This window comes from Aspergillus undulatus (assembly GCF_047715775.1).
Source record: "Aspergillus undulatus strain CBS 261.88 unplaced genomic scaffold BDV17scaffold_14, whole genome shotgun sequence".
NCBI classification, from domain to species: Eukaryota; Fungi; Ascomycota; class Eurotiomycetes; order Eurotiales; family Aspergillaceae; genus Aspergillus; species Aspergillus undulatus.
Window position 1 is genome coordinate 325,201 of NW_027396618.1, and position 18,323 is coordinate 343,523.

The window sequence follows — 18,323 nt, forward strand, 5'->3', positions numbered from 1 at the left end:
CTCTCCGCAAAGCGAAAGGAAGAGGAGTCCCGTTGAGCCAATTTCTGGACCGGGGTCGCCGACTGTTCCCAATCCATTCTACGCAATCGACAAAGCCTACGAGGAGCGTCGACAGCGCAATAGTATGAAGACGCAGCGAGACCGATCATACGATTATCTTCGAGGAGATCGTCCCCGAAGGCCACAAAGGTGGACGTTTCTTCGCCGAGCCATTCCGAAAAGCACAAGTCTCCGTCGCCCTCGCAGCAGGAGCAAGAAACTTCATTTGTTAACATGTTCCAGATAGCGTCCTGCCAGAACCGCGTGATCCGTCTCCGCCAGCTTCTCAGATGCAGTTTGTTGATTTGACCCAATCAAGCCCTCCAGTGTCGCCTGGCGGAAGCGATGAGGATTTCGCGAAGACCCATCGCCTACCGAGGGGGTCAGGGTGGGTGCAGAAGAACAATCCGACGCGACGACAGACTAGACAGTCGTCTTCGCAGGCCGGGAGTAGGGGGATCCGGACTTTGCAGAGAAGTGAGCATCAGCCCACCAAGACGGAGGCGAAGACGGATGTCGAAGTTCTGATACCATGTATCACTACCATGTACATTTTATTACTGAATATACCATACCCTTTCTTTTCCTGTCAAAGGACATACGGAGTAAAGCAAAAGTACGTTATAGCATTCTTAGAAAAGAGGCTCTGCTGATTGGTGGAGAGCTCCGGGAAGCTGCACAACAATGTCGTCATCCATCGAGATCCGGAATTGATAATGTTGTTGTCCAGATGCGCTGCAATGACGCATTGACAACAGCATGGATTATTGAGACAGGAATTCGAGGATGGAGATATAGCTGCTGGCCAGCTTATCCTGCCTTTTCATCCAGTTCCCCCACCTCACCCTGTTGTTGTACTTGACTGATGCAAGATTGACCACTATACTGTACACCATCCCTCTTCCAAACACGCAACGACTTATGCATGTGCCCCTCTTCTCTTTCGCTCCCTCCCGCCGGAAGCTCATCCTTTGGCCTCGTCCATTTCACCAGTCTGCTCTGTTCTCGACCGCTCGTTTTGTCTCTCACTCGTCCTCATCTTCATCCTTAGTCTCGCGCTGCCGCTGTGGTTGTCGCAATTCTTCTTCCTGCGCCTGCTCGTGCTGTGTCCATCCATCCTCACCATCACAGAGTCCAACTCAAACCACAACTCATCTTCCCTACGCTAGAGCTCACCAATCAAGACTCTTCTCCTCAACAAGCTCTCCTGCATTCTCGAGGACTCTGCGAACCATGGCCCAGGAATACAAACTCAAGGACATCTCGTCCTTATCGGGCATCCAAAACTTCGACAAGGTCGAGGCTGAAGTCGAGGGCGTACAAGATGGGAAAGTTCTGCTTGTGAAATACGAGGATAAAGTGCACGCCATTAGTCCTAAGTGTACACACTATGGTGCGCCCTTGAAGAATGGTGTTGTCTCGCCTGAGGGGAGGATCACTTGTCCGTGGCATGGAGGTAAGTCATGTGTTCACTGGGAGAGATAAATTTACGGGCGTGGACTGATGCGTTCTACAGCCTGCTTCAATGTTAAGAGTGGTGATATTGAGGATGCCCCTGCTCCTGCTGCGCTGAACACCTTTGAGTTGCTGGAGAAGGGCGGTGCTGTTTATATTCGTGGTGAAGAGTCGGCTATCAAGTCTGGCCAGCGGATCTCAGAGCATAAATGCAGTGCTTCTGGCCCTGGGGGCTTGGTCATTGTAGGAGGGTGAGGCCTCACATTCTGTTATTGTCATTGAAGAGGTGGCTAACATATCTTTAGCGGCTCCGGGACGCTCGGTGTCGTCCTGGCTATTCGAGAACTGGGATACAGCGGAGCTATAACGATCATAACTCGCGAACCTAACCTCATCATCGACCGTACGAAGCTATCTAAAGCTCTGATCCCAGACCCAGAGAAGATTCAATGGCGCTCGCCCGAATGGTACAAGGAAGTCGGTATCGAGACCGTGTCCGACGAGGTGACCTCGGTTGACTTCAGCCAGAAGAGCGTCGTCACCCGCTCTGGGAAGACATTCCCCTACACCAAGCTTGTTCTTGCTACTGGCGGTGTCCCCCGCAACCTCCCCCTTGATGGCTTCCAAGTTTTGGAGAACATCTTCAAGCTCCGCACTGTGACAGACGTGCAACAAATCCTCAACGCAATCGGCGAGGAAAAGAAGAAGGTCGTCGTCATTGGCAGCTCCTTCATCGGCATGGAAGTAGGCAACGCTCTAGCCAAGGACAACGAAGTCACCATCGTCGGCCAGGAACAAGCCCCCATGGAACGCGTAATGGGCGTCGAAGTCGGCCGCATCTTCCAGCGTAACCTCGAAAAGGCCGGTGTCAAGTTCAAGCTTTCTGCCGGCGTGTCGAAGGCTACCCCATCCAACGATGACACCCGCAAGGTCGGCGCCGTGCACCTGCAGGACGGTACCGTCCTCCCAGCCGACGTCGTCGTGTTGGGCGTTGGTGTCCGACCCGCAACCGACTTCCTTCAAGGTAACCCGGCCGTCACACTAGAGAAGGATGGCTCCATAAAAACAGACGAACACTTCGCCGTCCCAGGGCTCGACAACAACGTCTTCGCCATCGGCGACATCGCCACATACCCGTACCACGGCCCCGGCACCGAATCTGGCGGTACATACACACGCATCGAACACTGGAACGTGGCCCAAAACGCCGGCCGCAGCGTCGCATCTACAATCGTTTCATCCCTGTCGAACAACACCACCTCTCTCACCAACATCAAGCCAAAAGTCTTCATCCCGATCTTCTGGTCCGCTCTCGGCGCGCAACTGCGATACTGCGGGAATACGCCGAACGGATGGGACGATCTCATTCTGCAGGGTGAGCCTCAGAATGGGAAGTTCGCAGCGTATTATACAAAGGGGGATGTTGTTGTTGCTGTTGCTACGATGGGCATGGATCCGGTTATGGTTAAGTCTGCGGAGTTGATGCGTAGGAAGAATATGCCTTCTAAGAAGGAGATTCAGGGCGGGTTGGATGTGCTTAGCGTGGGTGTGCCGAAGGGGGTTAGGATTTAGGTTGGCTTGAACTTGAAGTAATGGATGTAATGCTGTGCTTGATGATGTGTGAATATGATTATGGGTTGAATCTATGATGTGGAGAAGTAGTTTCAGAGTCCAATAGGTTAAGTCAAGTTGCTCGATCGATTGAAGATAAAACAAGCTCTATGTACTAGGCTGGAAAGATGAAGCAAACAAAGCAGTTTTTGACCCGTAAAACGCCGAGCATCAACATCAACATCAACATGGTAAATAAGTACAGTACCAAGCAGACAGGGCAAACATCTCACCTCCATCAACTAGAGATGCGCGTCTATCCTACTGCTATTCCCCTTCAGAGCATCAACCCAACAAATCACCGCCGCCCCTTCCCCTTCTTCGCACTCGCACTCTTACTCGGCGAATCAAGCAAAACATCATCAACCCCAACACCCCCCGAAGCCATCGGCACAACCAGCTTCCGAATCGGAAGCGCGCTACTCGGCGCAAAGACCCCATTCTGCTCATCCTCTAGAACGCGCGCCTCCTCGTCGGCCGAAAGCATCGTCCCCTCTATACTCAGGAAGCCGCGGTCGCGCTCGGTCCCGGGGATGACGTCGATGTCGACGACGCGGAATTTGATTGTGCCTCGGACGCGGTGGCCAGAGATGGATTGGAAGTGGCCTTCGTAGTGGTCTTCGCCTGAGCCGATGGGGTTTTCGTTCTCGGTGTTGAGGCCGTCTTGATTTTGGGCTTCGGCTTCGTCTTGGTTATCTGCGTCGTACGAGTAGGGGTTCGACTCTGTAGCCAGCGGGACAGGATTGAAGAGTTCCTTCTCCGGGTCGAAGGGCGGTTTCGCACTCCCTTCACCGTCACCATCCTCGTCCTCGCTCGTCTGCGCAGTCGCAGGCTGACTCTCACCACTCTCATCCTCCTCACTAGGCGGAATCCATTTCCACGACGGGGGCAGTCGTTTCCGCTCAATTCCCACAGAGAACAAATTCAGCACGACGGCACCGAGAAAGCCCTCGGATTGCACATTCACCCAGCCCTCGAGGGTCTGCCCGCGCTGCGGCCGGAAGACGAGGAATGTAGCCGATAGGTAGACGTACATGACGCCGTATTCGCCAGCCGTGGTTGCGAGGGTCAGGGGTTGTGGGTTTGGGGATGTTGATGTTGCCGATGAGCTGGATGATGATGGTGGTTCGCTGGATATCGACGCATTGGAGTAGGCGAGGATTATCCCTTGGAGAGGGGGGTAGTATGTTAGGAGCAGCGGGGAGAGGTGCTCTGCTAGTAAGGAGGCGAGGGCGTGCGTCGGGGAGATGGAGATGGGCGAGAGAGGGAGGTAGAGCGTTGCGGTTGTGAGGGAGTACGGCGAGTCCGGGATTGTAGTCGTAGTATTGGGTTTTAAAGAGGATTTCTTCTGTGGTGTACTGGTAGTGTCTGGTTTGCTGCTGCCGCTGCTGCTCTTGTCCTTGCTCTTGGATTTATCCTTCTTCTTGCTCTTATCCTTTTTCTCCTTGTCGGCTCCGTCCTTTTCGTGCTTGCGCTTCTTCTTCGACGACTCGTCTTTGTGCTTGTGTTTGCGCTTGCGCTCTTTCTCGGACTCTACCTGGCTCGCGGAGACGGGGGTAGAGTCGATCTCCATTGCGTCGATGGCCATTGTTACCGCGGGATAGCTGTACGGCGAATGCGCAGACTGTATAGTTGGTGCGGGCGTGAAGCTTTTTCTCGTCTACTTTTTTTTTTCGATTCTCCGGCGGGGAAGTTGTTTGGGAAGGCGGTGGGAGGGGCGGTCGGGACTGGACAACAACGGGGGCATTGCCGCGGCATCTCTTTATCAGACAGGTGGTGGGTTCGAAGGTAATTGACCTCGATATTTGTTCCAAAATTAGCGGATACTGACTCTATTCATAGCGAACTCTTGCGGAGCCGCTATGTCGATTTTGTCCTTGATTGGATGGTATACTTTACCCAAGGTGAGTTGACAATTACCCGCTCCTCCAAGTGGTTCCTGGCTCCGCATACTGACATTGAAAACAGTATGCAACGAACACAGTCCTATATGTCTACTATGGCATCACTATCCGCGCAGGCGATCCAAAGCCGCAGCCCGGCTCGCCACGATACGCCCGGGACCGCCGTCGCATCTTCATCGCCATCGTAACTACTTACCTCCTCTACAACCTCTTCGAAGTATACCAGAAGATACGAGGCGAAGGCAGTTTCTACGAAGTCCTAGGCGTGTCGCCGCTCGCCGATGAGCGGACAATAAAGGCGCGCTTCCGACGCTTAGCGGCGCAGCATCACCCGGATAAACTGGGGGCGGGCAGTTCGAGCGATCTCTTTGTGTACCTCAAGCAGGCGCAGGATACGCTCACGAACCCGGTCAAGAGGTATGCGTATGATATGTGGGGGCCTAAGATTCAGGACTGGGGAAATATTGACTCGGCGCATGGATATTTTTTGGCTGGGTTGATGAAGACTGTGCCCGCTTATTTGATTTCGTTTATTGGGCTGCTGCTTTTGAATTATACTTGGTGGTCTGATTGGGGTCGTTATGTAAGTTGTCTTTTGTCCTTGTACCCTGCGTCTTCCGAATTTTTGCTGATTGATATCGTATAGTGGCGCTTCTTTGCATTCGCCGCGTTGTTCACCTTGAACCTTGCCCTGATCAGCCATCAAGGCCCGGTATTCATCTCCTCTACATTCTTCCTGCTCCCATGGCAGATCATGAAAATGGCAGAGACCATCTCACTCAGTTTGCATATCTTCATATCGCAGATCGCGCCTCCCGAAGCGAAGAATGCCGACTCGCCCGATCGTCTTTATCCACAGACTGTCCAGCGCCTGGGGCAGCTCCTGCACCTCAGTCGCGCTACGGACACTGAAGCGACGCGGCTCCTGCAGCTGGGGTTCGCGCCGTTCCAGGGCGACAGGGAGAGCGTTGCTACATTGCGCAAGGGTATGAAGGAGGGTTTGGTACTGAGTAGTGTTCGCGGGAGTTCTGGGGTGCAGCAGGCTGTTAAGGAGGTGGTGGAGCGTAGGAAGTTGGAGAAGAAGGATGGATAAAGTCATTTACGGCGCTGTCGGCAATGTTGGTGTCTATAGTACTTGCGCATATTTCTGGTTCGTCTAGTCAAGCATTAGAAGCGTAATATAATTGCAGCCTTGCCATAACTGGCATCTCCTAAAATTATGCTCATTGCGCCAGGCTAGCCAATATAACAAATGGACCATGGGCATAACTAAGAAGCGAGTAAACCGATGAAGTTAATGCCTCTGATCCAACTCGCCTGGAGATAATACAGAGTGTTGCGCCAAAGTGGCGAGACGACCGAAGATAATTCTTGGTTCGTCGGCAGTATACTCCATATTCCATAATTGAGTGCAGGCGCTTCATCGACTGATTGATTAGTTCCGACTCCGAGCTGGGACGGAGGCGAATGGTAACGGCGTAATCACGGCGGTCGGTACGGTAGTTCATGGCTCCAACAGGAGTCAGTCACTCATGAAGTGACCGGCCACATGAGGTGTGGGTGTGATCTATCCAGTGAGTCGAGGTCACGACATGAAGTCATTACCAGAAGGAGCAGTCTACATAGTGAGAGTGCAGTAATGTTGGGTTGTTGTTCCATGGCTGCTGTATGTAGGCTGTGCGAGCTGACACGGGGGTTATTCGTGAGTAGTGCTGGTGGAGAGGATTCCAATTTGAACAAACCTGGTTGCGGCGGGCCTGGGCGATCCGCTGGTGATAGGAGAGCGAGCATGGCGAGATTACGGCGAGATGCGTACTATCGCGGATTTGCGGCTACGCGTCTCGCGGAATTGGTTGCTCGGATGGTCACGGATCCTCTTGCACAGTAGCTTGAACTGTCTTGCTAAGAAGGCTGTTTAAGAACTAATTGACCATGGACAGGAGGTCATTCGCAGGTACTGAGTTGTTCCTGAGAGAATTGGACATTAATAGACGCACTTGGCAGTCATCCTCGTCTTTGGTACAGCTGACAGCGACGAAAGATGGGATGTATGGTTAATTACAGTACAGTCAATTACACCATTATACACTGCTTAGGCGGTACTATAGCCAGTGTAATATATTCCGTATCAGTACGATACATACCCGAGCACAGATCATTCTTCTCACCGTCGGCTTCTCTCCTTGACTGACGCACCGAAAGTCTGGTGTCTGGCTGTTCCCTAGACGAGAACAGAAACACACACAACTCGCCCAACAATGAAACCACACGGCGCCTCGACATCCCCATCCCTTCCATCATCATCCCTCCCCCCTTCCTCCCTCTCCCTCTATTCTTCTCTCCCCATCTCCCATCCCACTTCTCCATCGTCACCTTCGCATCTTCACCTCACCACCGGACTATGTCACCGCGCCCTGCCTCACGTTTGCCTTGACAAGACTTTTCAGACTTTCGCCTCGCGCTGACTTCACCTTCGCGCCACGGTTGACGTACCAGAGGCCCCCAACCCGGGTTCTATCCCATCTCAAACACCACAGCTTACGTCTGCTATTTATCATCGACTAAATTCCTACACTGCCACCTCGCTGTTCTGGAACTCGACCAGCTTACTTCGTCCCTTTCCTCTCGAGTCTGTCGATCGGCCGACCGGAAGAATAAAGCGAAGGGAGGAAAAAGAAATTACAGATTCCCAGGCAACCGATCTATAGGAGTCGTCTTTGAACTCGACTATTGGACGAAACCATGCCGGCTGCTACCTCGACGTCGCGCGCCAACGGTCGCTCCAACGGCGCTGGGACCTCGAAACTGCTCGTCGTCCTTAAGCTTTCCTCCAATCTTCTAAAGAAATTCGCGCCTATCCCAGAGACCAAGGAGAAGAAGAAGAGGAACAGCTCCGCGGCCACCAGCGCAAAGAGGGAGTCGGCGTCCGACTCTCCTCCCACCAAGGAGGAGGCTCCCTCTTCTCCAGCTTCAAACGGCCTAGAGCCTCCACCACCTGCGTCCTCCGTGGACAATGCCTCCGATGCTGCGTCTACGCCCGTGCCCGGTACCTCTGCGGACGCAAACCTGAAGAGCCTCCCTGGCCCGAAGCCTGGCACGAAGAGGAGCAACCCAACTGGGACTCCCGACAATGGGCCAAAGCCGAGAGGCAAACCCGGGCCTAAGAAGAGGCCTCGACTGTACGCTTTTATTCCCTTTCCCGCTATTTCAAATGTTCAGACTAACGTGGCTGTCATAGTGAGGATGGGACCACTGAGAACGTCCGACTGAGCACCACGCACCGACTCGGACCTAAAGCCAACACTGGAGCAATCAACGCCGGACTTCGTGCCCTCGACCGAAGCGGGACACCATGCCGCAAATGGGAACGCAAGCCGTTCCAGCTCAAGAGCTTCACCGGAGTGCAATGGGTTCTCCCTTCCTGGAGTGCTCCTCGAGCACAGAAGCAGGAAACGAATGGGGAGGCAAAAGAGGGTGCCCTCACAACCGGCGATAGCGACAGCAGAGCCAACCAAAGTGCGAGCGCCGTCCCCAGTGAGAAGAGCAATTCTGGAGACGGAGACGTCACGCCGGCTCATGCGAGCATGGTCGAGGCATCCTCGCCTGCTCTTGCCATGGCCTAAGCGGCCATGAAATCTTATGTTTGCTTATTGTCACCTTCTTGTATATCATATTTTGACATTACTATATTTCTTTTAGTTGGCTGGTGAGCTCAGGAGCGGATTTTGCTATCTTACTATTGGCGTTGGTTCGATTACCGGATTGGTCACGCGAGCTATTTACTTTCTCCCAGCAGCCCTTTACGACCGGGGCTGTCTGGATTGTTATGGCATTTATCATGCCTGAAGTGCTTTTATTTTACTTCATTTGGCTCGCATCTTCGTGTTTTTCCACTTTGTACTATCAGGTTTAGGGTTAGAATGGGTTCCTCGACTGGACGAGGCATCTCAGAACAATCATACGGGAGTGCGGTTTCTCCTCCCTCACGTCTCACATACTTTTCTACCTAGACTTCTCAGGCCACTTTTATCATTACTGCTCCTACGATGCCATGGCCTGGTTCACGATATTGGTCCTAGAAGGTGTAATTTGATCTCTGATGACAAGGGTCATTGTTAGAAGCCATACCTGACTCGGGTCCAACAAGATGATAGATCTATCTTTGGAAGCAGTGAAGGCGACATGCGCGGGTCATCTGCCCTCGCTGCTGGGATAAACCGTCCTCGCGGCGGATAGGTGGAAGGAACCTCCAATCCCTGACACCATGGGTATTTTGTCGGATGTAGATAAAATGCTTCCTTCATTGCACTGTATTCACTGCCTTTGTCTCGGATATTGAAGCTTCTTGTGGTGAATATAAACCCGGTACTCCGAATTCTAGATCGGAATCGAATGCGGGATATTACCTACTACTGACTCTTATGCTCATGTTAGTTGCGAAGATGATGCAACCGAATAGTTGTCAAGGCCTAGTATTAATCCATGAAATAGTACTGTAGCGAACGTAATCTCCGGCTCGTAGTTCCCCTCAACCGGCTGTGCTGCCGTCAAGGCCTTTTGACTCTCTCCCCCGCAGTTTGTCATGCCATCACCAATTAACCTTGTCCTCTAACTACCCTGCTCCTTTCCTCTTCATCCCTTTTCTCTCCAGACTCGGTCTGTTTCGGAGTATCCGGTCATCTGCTCCTATCGTCTTATGAGACTGTCTTTTCTTCCTTCTTGTTACTACACGACCAGTGATGTTTATTCTCATCAGGAACCGTTACCAAAGTTGCTTCAAGCTTCTCTTGCGTTAATTCGCCTACTATTTGATCATTTGCGACGTCTTTCTGCCTTTAAAAATTATTCTTGCTTCCTACATTTCGTGCCTTTCTCTCAAGGTTGTCTTTGTACCAAGCGTTGGTGACGGTGATCGTGACAGACTTTGCTCCACCTCCCCACCCCAATCACGGATAGCTTCTTGGGAACCAGAACAAGATACACTCGACCAGAGAACCCCCGGATAGAAGGAAACAACAAGAAAGGAAAGGGGCAGTCGGTCGGCGAGAAAAGGACATTTGATGAGATTTTTCTGCGGTTGACTGGGGTTTTCGCATTCAGTCCAGGCCTTGATAACAGCGCGCGTGAGGGGGCTTCATACATAGTACCCGCCTTGGGTCTGATCCTCCACTAGACGTCAACAGCATGACTGATACGCCTTTTTCCCCTTCCGGTGGAGCTCCTCGAGCTCCTCTCACCACCACATACTCATCACCGAGTATATCCTCTATCCCTCGTCGCTCCTCCTACGCCTCAGTTCTTTCAGGAACTGCCGCCGCACCGCCTCAGCCTACCACTCCCTTCTCGCAGTTGAACTCCACTTCGTCTTATACCCCGCCGTTCCACCCCGACCTCCGGCCCTCGAGGCAATCAACCGCCTTGGATGCAGAGATGCAGATGAACTCACCCTGGAGTTCATCCCCAGGGAATTCGCTTCCTCCATACTCCCGGAAGTTTGCGAGCTTCCCGGCTTGCGACCCTTTTTTTCAGAACATCGGTAGTCTCTCCGACACACCTCCCTCCCTCACACCCTCCTACCTCCGCAACTCCCGATACATATCCCGCCTTGATGCCGCTCGTCGCGTAAAGCCAGCATCCCAACGAGATGCAGCTTCAGTCTCCTCAACACAGGGCAATCTGCCCCGGATTGCGCCTTCATACCGCGGAATGACGTATGATATCATCGATAGGGAACCCGTCGGCGACGATGACGACCATCCGATGCCGCTCCCATCCCGATGGAGTGATTCAGATAAATATCCCGGATTGGAGCTCCCGAATAATGGTCTGGAGCTTCGATATACCGGGCCGGTACACAAGCAGGATCATGAGGCCGCCTCCGTCCGGGCGGATCACCTCATGCCGCCGCAATGCGGAATCTACTATTTTGAGATTACAATACACTCTAAGCCCAAGGAGGGGTGCGTTCAGTCTCACAATTCTTGACAATGATGTAAAACAGCTAACAATAGCAGGATGATCGGGATAGGGTTCTCGAGTAGCAAAGCGTCGGTTGAGCGGCTCCCCGGCTGGGAGCAGGAATCCTGGGCATACCACGGCGACGATGGCAAGATGTTCTTGGGAGAGAGTCAAGGGCAAGGGCGACATTATGGCCCGACCTTTGGTGTGAACGATACTGTGGGCTGCGGGGTGAACTTCTCCACCGGATGTGCTTTCTTTACCAAGAACGGGGTCTTTCTAGGTATGCTTTGATTCGGCCGGATAACGCGGGCGAAGCTAATGGCCACAAGGTATCGCTTTCCGGGACTTGCGAAACTTGAAAGTCTATCCGTCTGTGGGGGTCAAGAAGAACCCGCCGGTGCACTTGTCCGCGAACTTCGGTCAACAACCGTTTATGTTTGATATTGATGGAATGGTTAAGGTATGCTAGGCGTCGATCCCGGATGGCGGTTATGATGGCTAATACACAACAGAAGGAGAAGAATACGATTCATTCAGAGATAAGCTTGACAAGTATCGCCAACATTCAACCGCCACTAGACGAAACTGCCTTCTTGCAGGAGTTAGTTGCGCAGTTCCTAGCTCATGACGGCTATATTGAGACTGCGCGAGCCTTTGCCGAAGAGGTTGCCGCTGAGTCACAGGCGCTAGCAAATGGCCGCCAGGCGCAGCTCAAGAAGTATGAGGTGGAGGAGGACGTTGAAGCAATAAATCGACAGAGTATGACCTAGCCGCCGAAGCCGAGTATCGTACAGATTGCTGATTTTGACTAGAAATTCGAGCCGCTATTCTAGAGGGAGATATTGACAAAGCACTCAAATACACCAATGCTTTTTATGCCAATGTTTTACAGCAGTACCCACACATACACTTCAAGCTGCGATGCCGAAAGTTCTTAGAGATGATGCGGCGCTGTACTGAGCTGTCATCATCCGCAAAGAAAGGGAAAGCCACCAACGGTTTTACCGACAATGCCGTCTTCGACGAGGAAATGGAGCTTGACGAGAAGATGCAAGACTCCGATGTCTGGGAGACCGATGGCATGGAAATGGAGGAAACCGAGACGGCCTCCAAGTCCAATGAGCTCCTCACCGAGGCGGTGCAGTACGGACAACAGCTTCGGATGGATTATCCAACCGATGAGAACGGAGGAGACAAGAAGACGCTTGATGACATCTTCTCATTAGTAGCATATCCCGACCCAAAACGGTCGGTACATGGCCACCACCTGGACCCCTCCGGGCGTGTTACAGTTGCAGAAGAGTTGAACTCGGCAATATTAGGTACGGTCTATCTCTACCCTTCTATTCAATGGTCCATACCTAACATCTACAGTGTCCCTTGGCAAGTCCTCATCAGCGGCTCTGGAGCGGCTGTACCAACAAACGGAGGTATTGGTCAACGAAATCAGTGAAGAAGGGGGCGCAGGGGCGTTTATTAATGTACGCAATGATTTTCTGCAATAGGCATCCGGTTTGAGTCGTGGCGCCTGGGATGGATTATGGTTTGTATGTATGGTACCTGAAGACTGGCACTATATCTTTATTCTCTTGACTATATGACCCTGCTCAACTTCGGCCAATCATGGGGCTCTTTACGTTGTACTTGAAGTCCAATTTCTACTTTCTGAAAGAACGAGCAACATGCACCAGGCGTGCTGTAAGCCTGTAAGTAATAGCCGGACATCCGCTAAGAACGTGGATTCCAGGCACTGCTCAGCGATGACGATTTATCTACATCCATCGCACAGTGAATAAACTATGGAAACTTCTCTATTTACTGCAAGATTATTTTCTCTTTAACATTAATGAGCAATGCCAGTAAAGCTATGTAGACTCGTACAGGCAGCAGGGTCTAAGTATGATACGGTATCTTACATATATCTTCCTAGATATCGGCGTAATATTAGTATCACTTGTATCGATATGTACAGCTAATAAACGATCAGGCGTTCGTCTCTCCGCCTTTTGTGATCTATTTTTGCTTCTGGCGATGATTTGGCTGCCGTTGAGGTCATTCCCTAACAAGAGTATAGTCATGGCCGAGGAGATAATCGCAGCAATACAGTCATAGCGTCCTTTCTTTTCTCTCTCCACGTGCAACAAACCAACTTTCCCTCCCGTTCTCCTGTCCAACTCAACTTCTCTACTCACCAGCCACCTCTTTGCTCGATGACCTGGTAGCCAAACGGTAGGCCTGCCTGTCTACCTTACCAGTTCATCGCTCCACAAGAGGGGTGCCACTGCCAACTCATTGAACTCACTTATCCATCGACCTGCATTCCAGCTTCCGATTGTCTGCATCGTCAGTTGCGGTCTACAGGTTTGGAGCAACCCCCGTCTCCAACCATGGAATCCGACCCCAGTACGAGCCAGCCAGAGGGGCACATTCCAACCCACTCGACCACCACTCGGTCAGATCTCCACTGCTGCTGTGGCCGGGAGGAGTGCGCATTCCTCCAGCACAACCACGATGCGCTGGGGGGATTGGAGAAGGACCTCGAGACCGCCGCGCGGTTAGGTCAGGTACGTTGCGTTGCGTTGCACTTGCGATGCATGATTTTCTTGGTTTTTGCATTCTTGGCCTCGGTGCTGGTTGGGCACTGGCCGCATCGCCAGTGTCTGGCCCAGTGGCAGTCACTGCCTGTCAGACGTGCGCTAGTGGCATGACTGGTATTTATCATGACCCTGGTCCTGGTCGTCGTTCCTCGCATTCCTGATGGTTGTTGTTACACATACCTTTGTGCCTCAGCGACATTGCTTGTTGAGGCTTAAATTCCTCTACCACTTTTTTGTTATTTTCCTTTGCGCCGATCAGGGAATCGGCGTATCGCTGCTGCTGTCGTCGCATTATGGCCATGTCGATGGCCGCGAAATGCCCGTCCCCAATTCTATCTAGTTGTTTTGTTCGTCTACATGCTTGATCTCCATCACCAGGCCTGCAATGAGTGACTCATCGCTAACTTTTGCTCTCCAGGCTTTACTCCATCGCCATGAGTCTTACATGGCCGAGGCGGAAGCAGACCGCCAGAGGTTACTCGCTAGCATTGAGGTCCTCGAACGCGACAAGCGGCTGGTCGAGGCCGAGAATGCTCGAATTGTCGAGGAGAACCGCAACCTGTTAGACGAGCTGGAGGGCCTCAACAAGGCCGTCGCCGACTCCGATGCTCATGCTAAATCGCTCACTGCTGCCCTCGAGGGCAGCGAGGCGGAGCTGCGCAATTTGACTGCGGCTGCTGCGCGCGCTGCTGATCTCGAGGCGCAGCTGACGCATATGGAGGTTGAGCAATCGAGATTGCACGAGAGCCTATCGGTGGCTGAGGAAGACTCTAGGTCGGCTATCGATCGGTGGAAGAAGGCGGAATGTACTCTCCAGAACCTGAACGATCAGATCGATCGGATTGAGAAAGAGGCCAAAGAGGAGCGCGAGCGACATGCTGAGTTGGTTGAGCGCATGGAGAGGCGACGAACGGTTGAGCGAGAGCTTGAAGGTGCCGCTGGCCGGCTCAAGGGAGCTGTTGCTGCTCAGAACATCGGTCGTGGCGGGACAACTTTGGTCTCGCGTTTTGTAAAAGACATTCTTCAGGATAATGCGAATCTGCAGCTGGGGATCGTGGAGCTGCGAGAGATGCTCGAGAGCTCCAACCAGGAGGTCCAGAATCTACGAGATCAGATCGTGTCGCACCACCCCCTCGCACCGGCTGCTGAAGGCGAACGACCGGCAACTACACTGAGCCAGGAATTGAGCGCCAACGAGTCGCGTCGGGTATCGCAAGAGTTCCATATCCATCATCACTACCACACACCTCCAGTCGCCGCGAAGAAGGAGAAGAGCAGTCTTTTTCGTCGCTCCAACAAGCGCCGTTCCCTGGGCAATCCGCCTCTGTCTGCTATTTCGAATTCGCAGGGCCCCCGGAAACTCAAGAAGCATCGACCCCAAACTTCAATGTCTTCAGCTTCTACAATTCTTTCACAAACATCCGTTTCGATTCCTCCGCCTGGGTCTCAAGGGTGGCCGGTGCAGTCTCCTGTGCCGCCTGATTCCATGGCCAGCTCGCCTCAGTCGGCTTATCGGTCTTCTGGTTCTATTTTTGATCGCGTGGAGCGTGGGTTCGATTCGTCGCAGCCCACCAGCCCTGACAGTGCGATTTTCACGTCGCCCTTGAGGAATGGTCGTTGGAAAAGTGGCGGGCCTTCAGATGCCTACCGCACGCTGGACGGGGCGGACGGCGGACCTTTGAGTGACGATGATTTCAGCGAGTTTCAGCTACAATCTGTGATTCCCGAGGAAAATGAGGATGGGATCTCAATCTCTCGAGCGCAATCCCCCGTGGCAGATGACGATGTCTTTTCGACTTCCACGTCGTATCGGGGGTTTCGTCGGGCCGCATCTCACGAGAGCCTGTTTTCAGTCGCAGGCATGGACATTCACACGCCCAGCCACCGACCATCTCGCATGAGTGGATACATCTCAGGTGGTCTACCACTTCAGGTACAGCGCCGCATTATGTCTTCCGACTTCGCCTCTACACCACCTACCACCTCAAATATCAACGTCATAGCAGGGAAAGAGCCCGCCAAACCCACATCTTCTCACCAATCACCCCAGTCCCTCCTCGCATCTGTCGCTGGTCCCCGGCAGCCTCAGCCTCAAGCACAAGCACAGGATCAGCCTCAAGCCGACAACAGCACCTCATTGCCATCCTCTCTGGACGACTCTGCCCTCACCCCAAACAAAATCCTCACCCTGGGCCACCGCGTCGGCGGCTGGGTCCGCGGCCGCTGGGGCACAGCCGCAGTCTCTCACTCGCACACCCCGTCAAGACCAGTCTCCCGCCGCAGCCTAAGCCGCAGCCTGAAAGTAGTCAGCGAGGAGCCCTCGCCCGTGCAATCCTGCGCTTCCTCGACACACTCCAATGTCGAGAATCAACCCCGTCCTCAATCACAACAAGGCTCTGTCATGGCACGCTCCGTTTCGTACCCGGGCCCTCAGGCTCAGGCTCAGGCACCGGCACCAGTACCAGCACCAGTACAGACACCCAAACGGCCGCCCCTCCGGTTCCGCTATCCAGGCGTGAACCAGAAGGGTCCGATCATGGGGTTTCGCCCGGCGCCGCCGGCGCCTACCTCTGTTCATGCCGAGCGGCTCGACGAGGGTCTTTTGCGGGAGAGTCTGGCTGAGTAGAGTCTCTGTTTATTCCCCTCTTATTTCCTACTTATATCACATCTGATTATATATACCTTGCATTGCGTTGGATCGGGCAGTGATTGTTGCATTTGGCCCTGGACTCTGGACTCTGGATTTGCACTCTCATTTGAAATCGGCATTTTCTTTTGGCATTTTTATCTATAAATACATTATATTATGATACCCATGAGCGACGGTTCACTCGCTTTTATTAATATTTCGTTTCAGGTTTTCTTATTCTAGCTTTATATGTTCTACTCTTCTCTTTTTGGGTTGGGGGTGGGGGTGGTTAGAATCTCTAGGTAGTTGTTTGCTCCCTGCTTTGTGCTTTGGGTTATTTTGTGAACTACCACATCATTTATTGGACTCTATCAAATCGTAAACTCAGCTTGATTGCTGTTATCAGAGCAGCTGTACGGAGTGTATGCGGCAAATTGAATTGTATAGATTCGACATATGCTCATTCTTTCATACTTCAGATATGATAGTTGTCTCTCATGCTAGAGCTAAACTCATCGTTTCCCACCCATACATAACCAGCCATAGTCCGTAGTCTGTCCAGTTCCAGGAGCAAACTACCTAAACCTCAAACCTCAGAGGGCGTCACCCGGTACGTCCGGATGGGGATACTCGTCGAGTGGAAGAACCCCGCCTGGCTCTCGCTCGGCGGCGAATGGAAAGGGATCTGCTCTACGGCGAGGGAAGTCCGGGCTACAAGTCCGGGGTCAGATGTCTACACTTACAGCCAGGCGAGGAGAGGAGAGCGAAGCAAGATCGTTCTGACGCTGAAAAAGGCGGGCAGAATTAGGGAGGAATGCATGACTTACCGCAGGTATCTAGGAATGTCTGGAACGTATCTTCGTTCCGGACTGTTGCGGCGATGATGAATTCGTGGAGCGAGTAATTCGAGAAGAGGTCTTGGATCGTTGACACGAGGAGGGGGACGATGTCTGAGTCGTAGATCTATCAAGGGAGTCAGTCCGTAGGTCAGTTTTGCCTTTGCGAGAAAAGCAGGGCGAGGCGACGAGAGGACATACTAAGTCCGCCCCAAGCGCAATATCAAACTCGACTTTCTCATTCTCAGCACCAACGAGCAAAGGAACCTCCAACGGCCTCCCCCACTCCCAAATCCCCGCCCGAATCTGCTTGTCACTCAGCCCGTTCTTCCCAATACAATCGTCAATCTGCTCGATAAGCCCAGGCTCGTGATCCGTAACCGTAACAGACTGCGCATGTAGATGTTTCGCGCACAGGAACGAAAGGAACCCCGTCCCGGCACCAAGTTCGAGAACGCGCTTGCCTTTTATCAGGCCCTTGCCTGAATCTGTAGATGAGAGATATGTGCCTAGGTGCAGGGCTGCCTCCCAGGTGCGGAAACCAGTCGTACCGGACGATAGGATTAAGGAGCGGTTTTCGGACGTTATGATTGATTTTGACGTTTCGTCTGTTCTTAGTGGGTGCGATGCTTGTTTTGGTTCTGGGAAGGGCGCGCTCGGAGCGCTGTACTTGATGTAGGTAAGTTTCTGTGCTTGTTCAATGCCGGAGGGTTTCGGTGTTGAAAGGAGGGTGGTCCATTTTTCCATGAGGCTGTCGATGATTTCCTATCGCAGTCTCAGTCTCGTTCTTCTATTTGCGATGCGACAAGTTTGTCTTCGTGCTAACAAGACGAAAGCGTAGGCATACTCATACATCCTCCTCAGGGTCGGAAATAGATTCTTCGATCCGGGCAATAATCGACTTCAGAACGCGCGTTTGGTACGATGCTGGAGGGAGAGGCCATGCTGTGTCTTCGTTGAACATGTTCTCGTAGATGGCGGATTGAATGGATGGGGAGACGAGGGCGGGGCCATCGGGGAGGGAGAGAGACGGCGGTTCGACTTGTTGGAAGTATTGCGCTGTTAGAAGTGAAACTGTGTCCATGGCGCCAATTGCTGAAGACGTCTGTGGTACAGAGTAAGTGCAATTGCAATAATAGAAGCTGTTCCGAAAGTTCTCCGCGACCCGTATAGTCTGGTCCGTTGTTGGGTGGGTGCAGTATAAAGTCACGTGCATTCTTAACCACTTCGGGCTAGCGCGCCCTAGCCGAGCCCACAGCCGACTTTGCACAAGAAAACGAAATTGACGAAG

The 18,323-nt window shown here is 52.6% G+C and overlaps 8 protein-coding genes across 8 annotated transcripts; 6 read left to right on the plus strand and 2 right to left on the minus strand.

Annotated features, from left to right (window-relative positions):
* Nucleotides 1-1,272: 1,272 nt before the first annotated feature.
* nfr1 (putative AIF-like mitochondrial oxidoreductase (Nfrl)) lies at nt 1,273-3,066 on the plus strand (the record flags this gene model as incomplete). Its single annotated transcript, XM_073759936.1, has 3 exons — nt 1,273-1,495; nt 1,556-1,745; nt 1,800-3,066. 3 exons carry the CDS (start codon nt 1,273-1,275, stop codon nt 3,064-3,066), a joined length of 1,680 nt encoding a protein of 559 aa, XP_073617362.1.
* Nucleotides 3,067-3,235: 169 nt separating this feature from the next.
* On the minus strand, nt 3,236-4,877 carry BDV17DRAFT_40333 (DNA-directed RNA polymerase I subunit RPA43). Its single transcript, XM_073764488.1, has one exon. It carries the CDS (start codon nt 4,691-4,693, stop codon nt 3,404-3,406), a length of 1,290 nt encoding a protein of 429 aa, XP_073617363.1. The 5' UTR covers nt 4,694-4,877; the 3' UTR covers nt 3,236-3,403.
* On the plus strand, nt 4,841-6,774 carry BDV17DRAFT_258914 (J domain-containing protein). Its single transcript, XM_073757386.1, has 5 exons — nt 4,841-5,009; nt 5,074-5,592; nt 5,656-6,571; nt 6,627-6,693; nt 6,752-6,774. Exons 1-3 carry the CDS (start codon nt 4,968-4,970, stop codon nt 6,100-6,102), a joined length of 1,008 nt encoding a protein of 335 aa, XP_073617364.1. The 5' UTR covers nt 4,841-4,967; the 3' UTR covers nt 6,103-6,571; nt 6,627-6,693; nt 6,752-6,774.
* Nucleotides 6,554-6,969, plus strand: BDV17DRAFT_258916 (uncharacterized protein). Its single transcript, XM_073757387.1, has 2 exons — nt 6,554-6,693; nt 6,752-6,969. Exons 1-2 carry the CDS (start codon nt 6,559-6,561, stop codon nt 6,926-6,928), a joined length of 312 nt encoding a protein of 103 aa, XP_073617365.1. The 5' UTR covers nt 6,554-6,558; the 3' UTR covers nt 6,929-6,969.
* A 644-nt stretch (nt 6,970-7,613) lies between these two features.
* On the plus strand, nt 7,614-8,663 carry BDV17DRAFT_40448 (uncharacterized protein). The gene is made up of 2 exons (XM_073764490.1): nt 7,614-8,188; nt 8,248-8,663. Exons 1-2 carry the CDS (start codon nt 7,752-7,754, stop codon nt 8,630-8,632), a joined length of 822 nt encoding a protein of 273 aa, XP_073617366.1. The 5' UTR covers nt 7,614-7,751; the 3' UTR covers nt 8,633-8,663.
* Nucleotides 8,664-9,507: 844 nt separating this feature from the next.
* Nucleotides 9,508-12,796, plus strand: BDV17DRAFT_258920 (putative Ran-binding protein (RanBP10)). Its single transcript, XM_073757388.1, has 6 exons — nt 9,508-10,969; nt 11,024-11,250; nt 11,300-11,430; nt 11,483-11,729; nt 11,783-12,292; nt 12,345-12,796. The coding sequence occupies exons 1-6, from the start codon at nt 10,194-10,196 to the stop codon at nt 12,473-12,475; spliced, it is 2,022 nt and encodes a 673-aa protein (XP_073617367.1). The 5' UTR covers nt 9,508-10,193; the 3' UTR covers nt 12,476-12,796.
* Nucleotides 12,797-12,849: 53 nt separating this feature from the next.
* BDV17DRAFT_258922 (uncharacterized protein) lies at nt 12,850-16,642 on the plus strand. Its single transcript, XM_073757389.1, has 2 exons — nt 12,850-13,534; nt 13,986-16,642. Exons 1-2 carry the CDS (start codon nt 13,358-13,360, stop codon nt 16,191-16,193), a joined length of 2,385 nt encoding a protein of 794 aa, XP_073617368.1. The 5' UTR covers nt 12,850-13,357; the 3' UTR covers nt 16,194-16,642.
* BDV17DRAFT_258925 (protein-lysine N-methyltransferase) lies at nt 16,643-18,310 on the minus strand. Its single transcript, XM_073757390.1, has 3 exons — nt 17,886-18,310; nt 17,234-17,797; nt 16,643-17,159 (listed from the first exon to the last, which is right to left on the minus strand). Exons 1-3 carry the CDS (start codon nt 18,246-18,248, stop codon nt 17,001-17,003), a joined length of 1,086 nt encoding a protein of 361 aa, XP_073617369.1. The 5' UTR covers nt 18,249-18,310; the 3' UTR covers nt 16,643-17,000.
* Nucleotides 18,311-18,323: the final 13 nt, after the last annotated feature.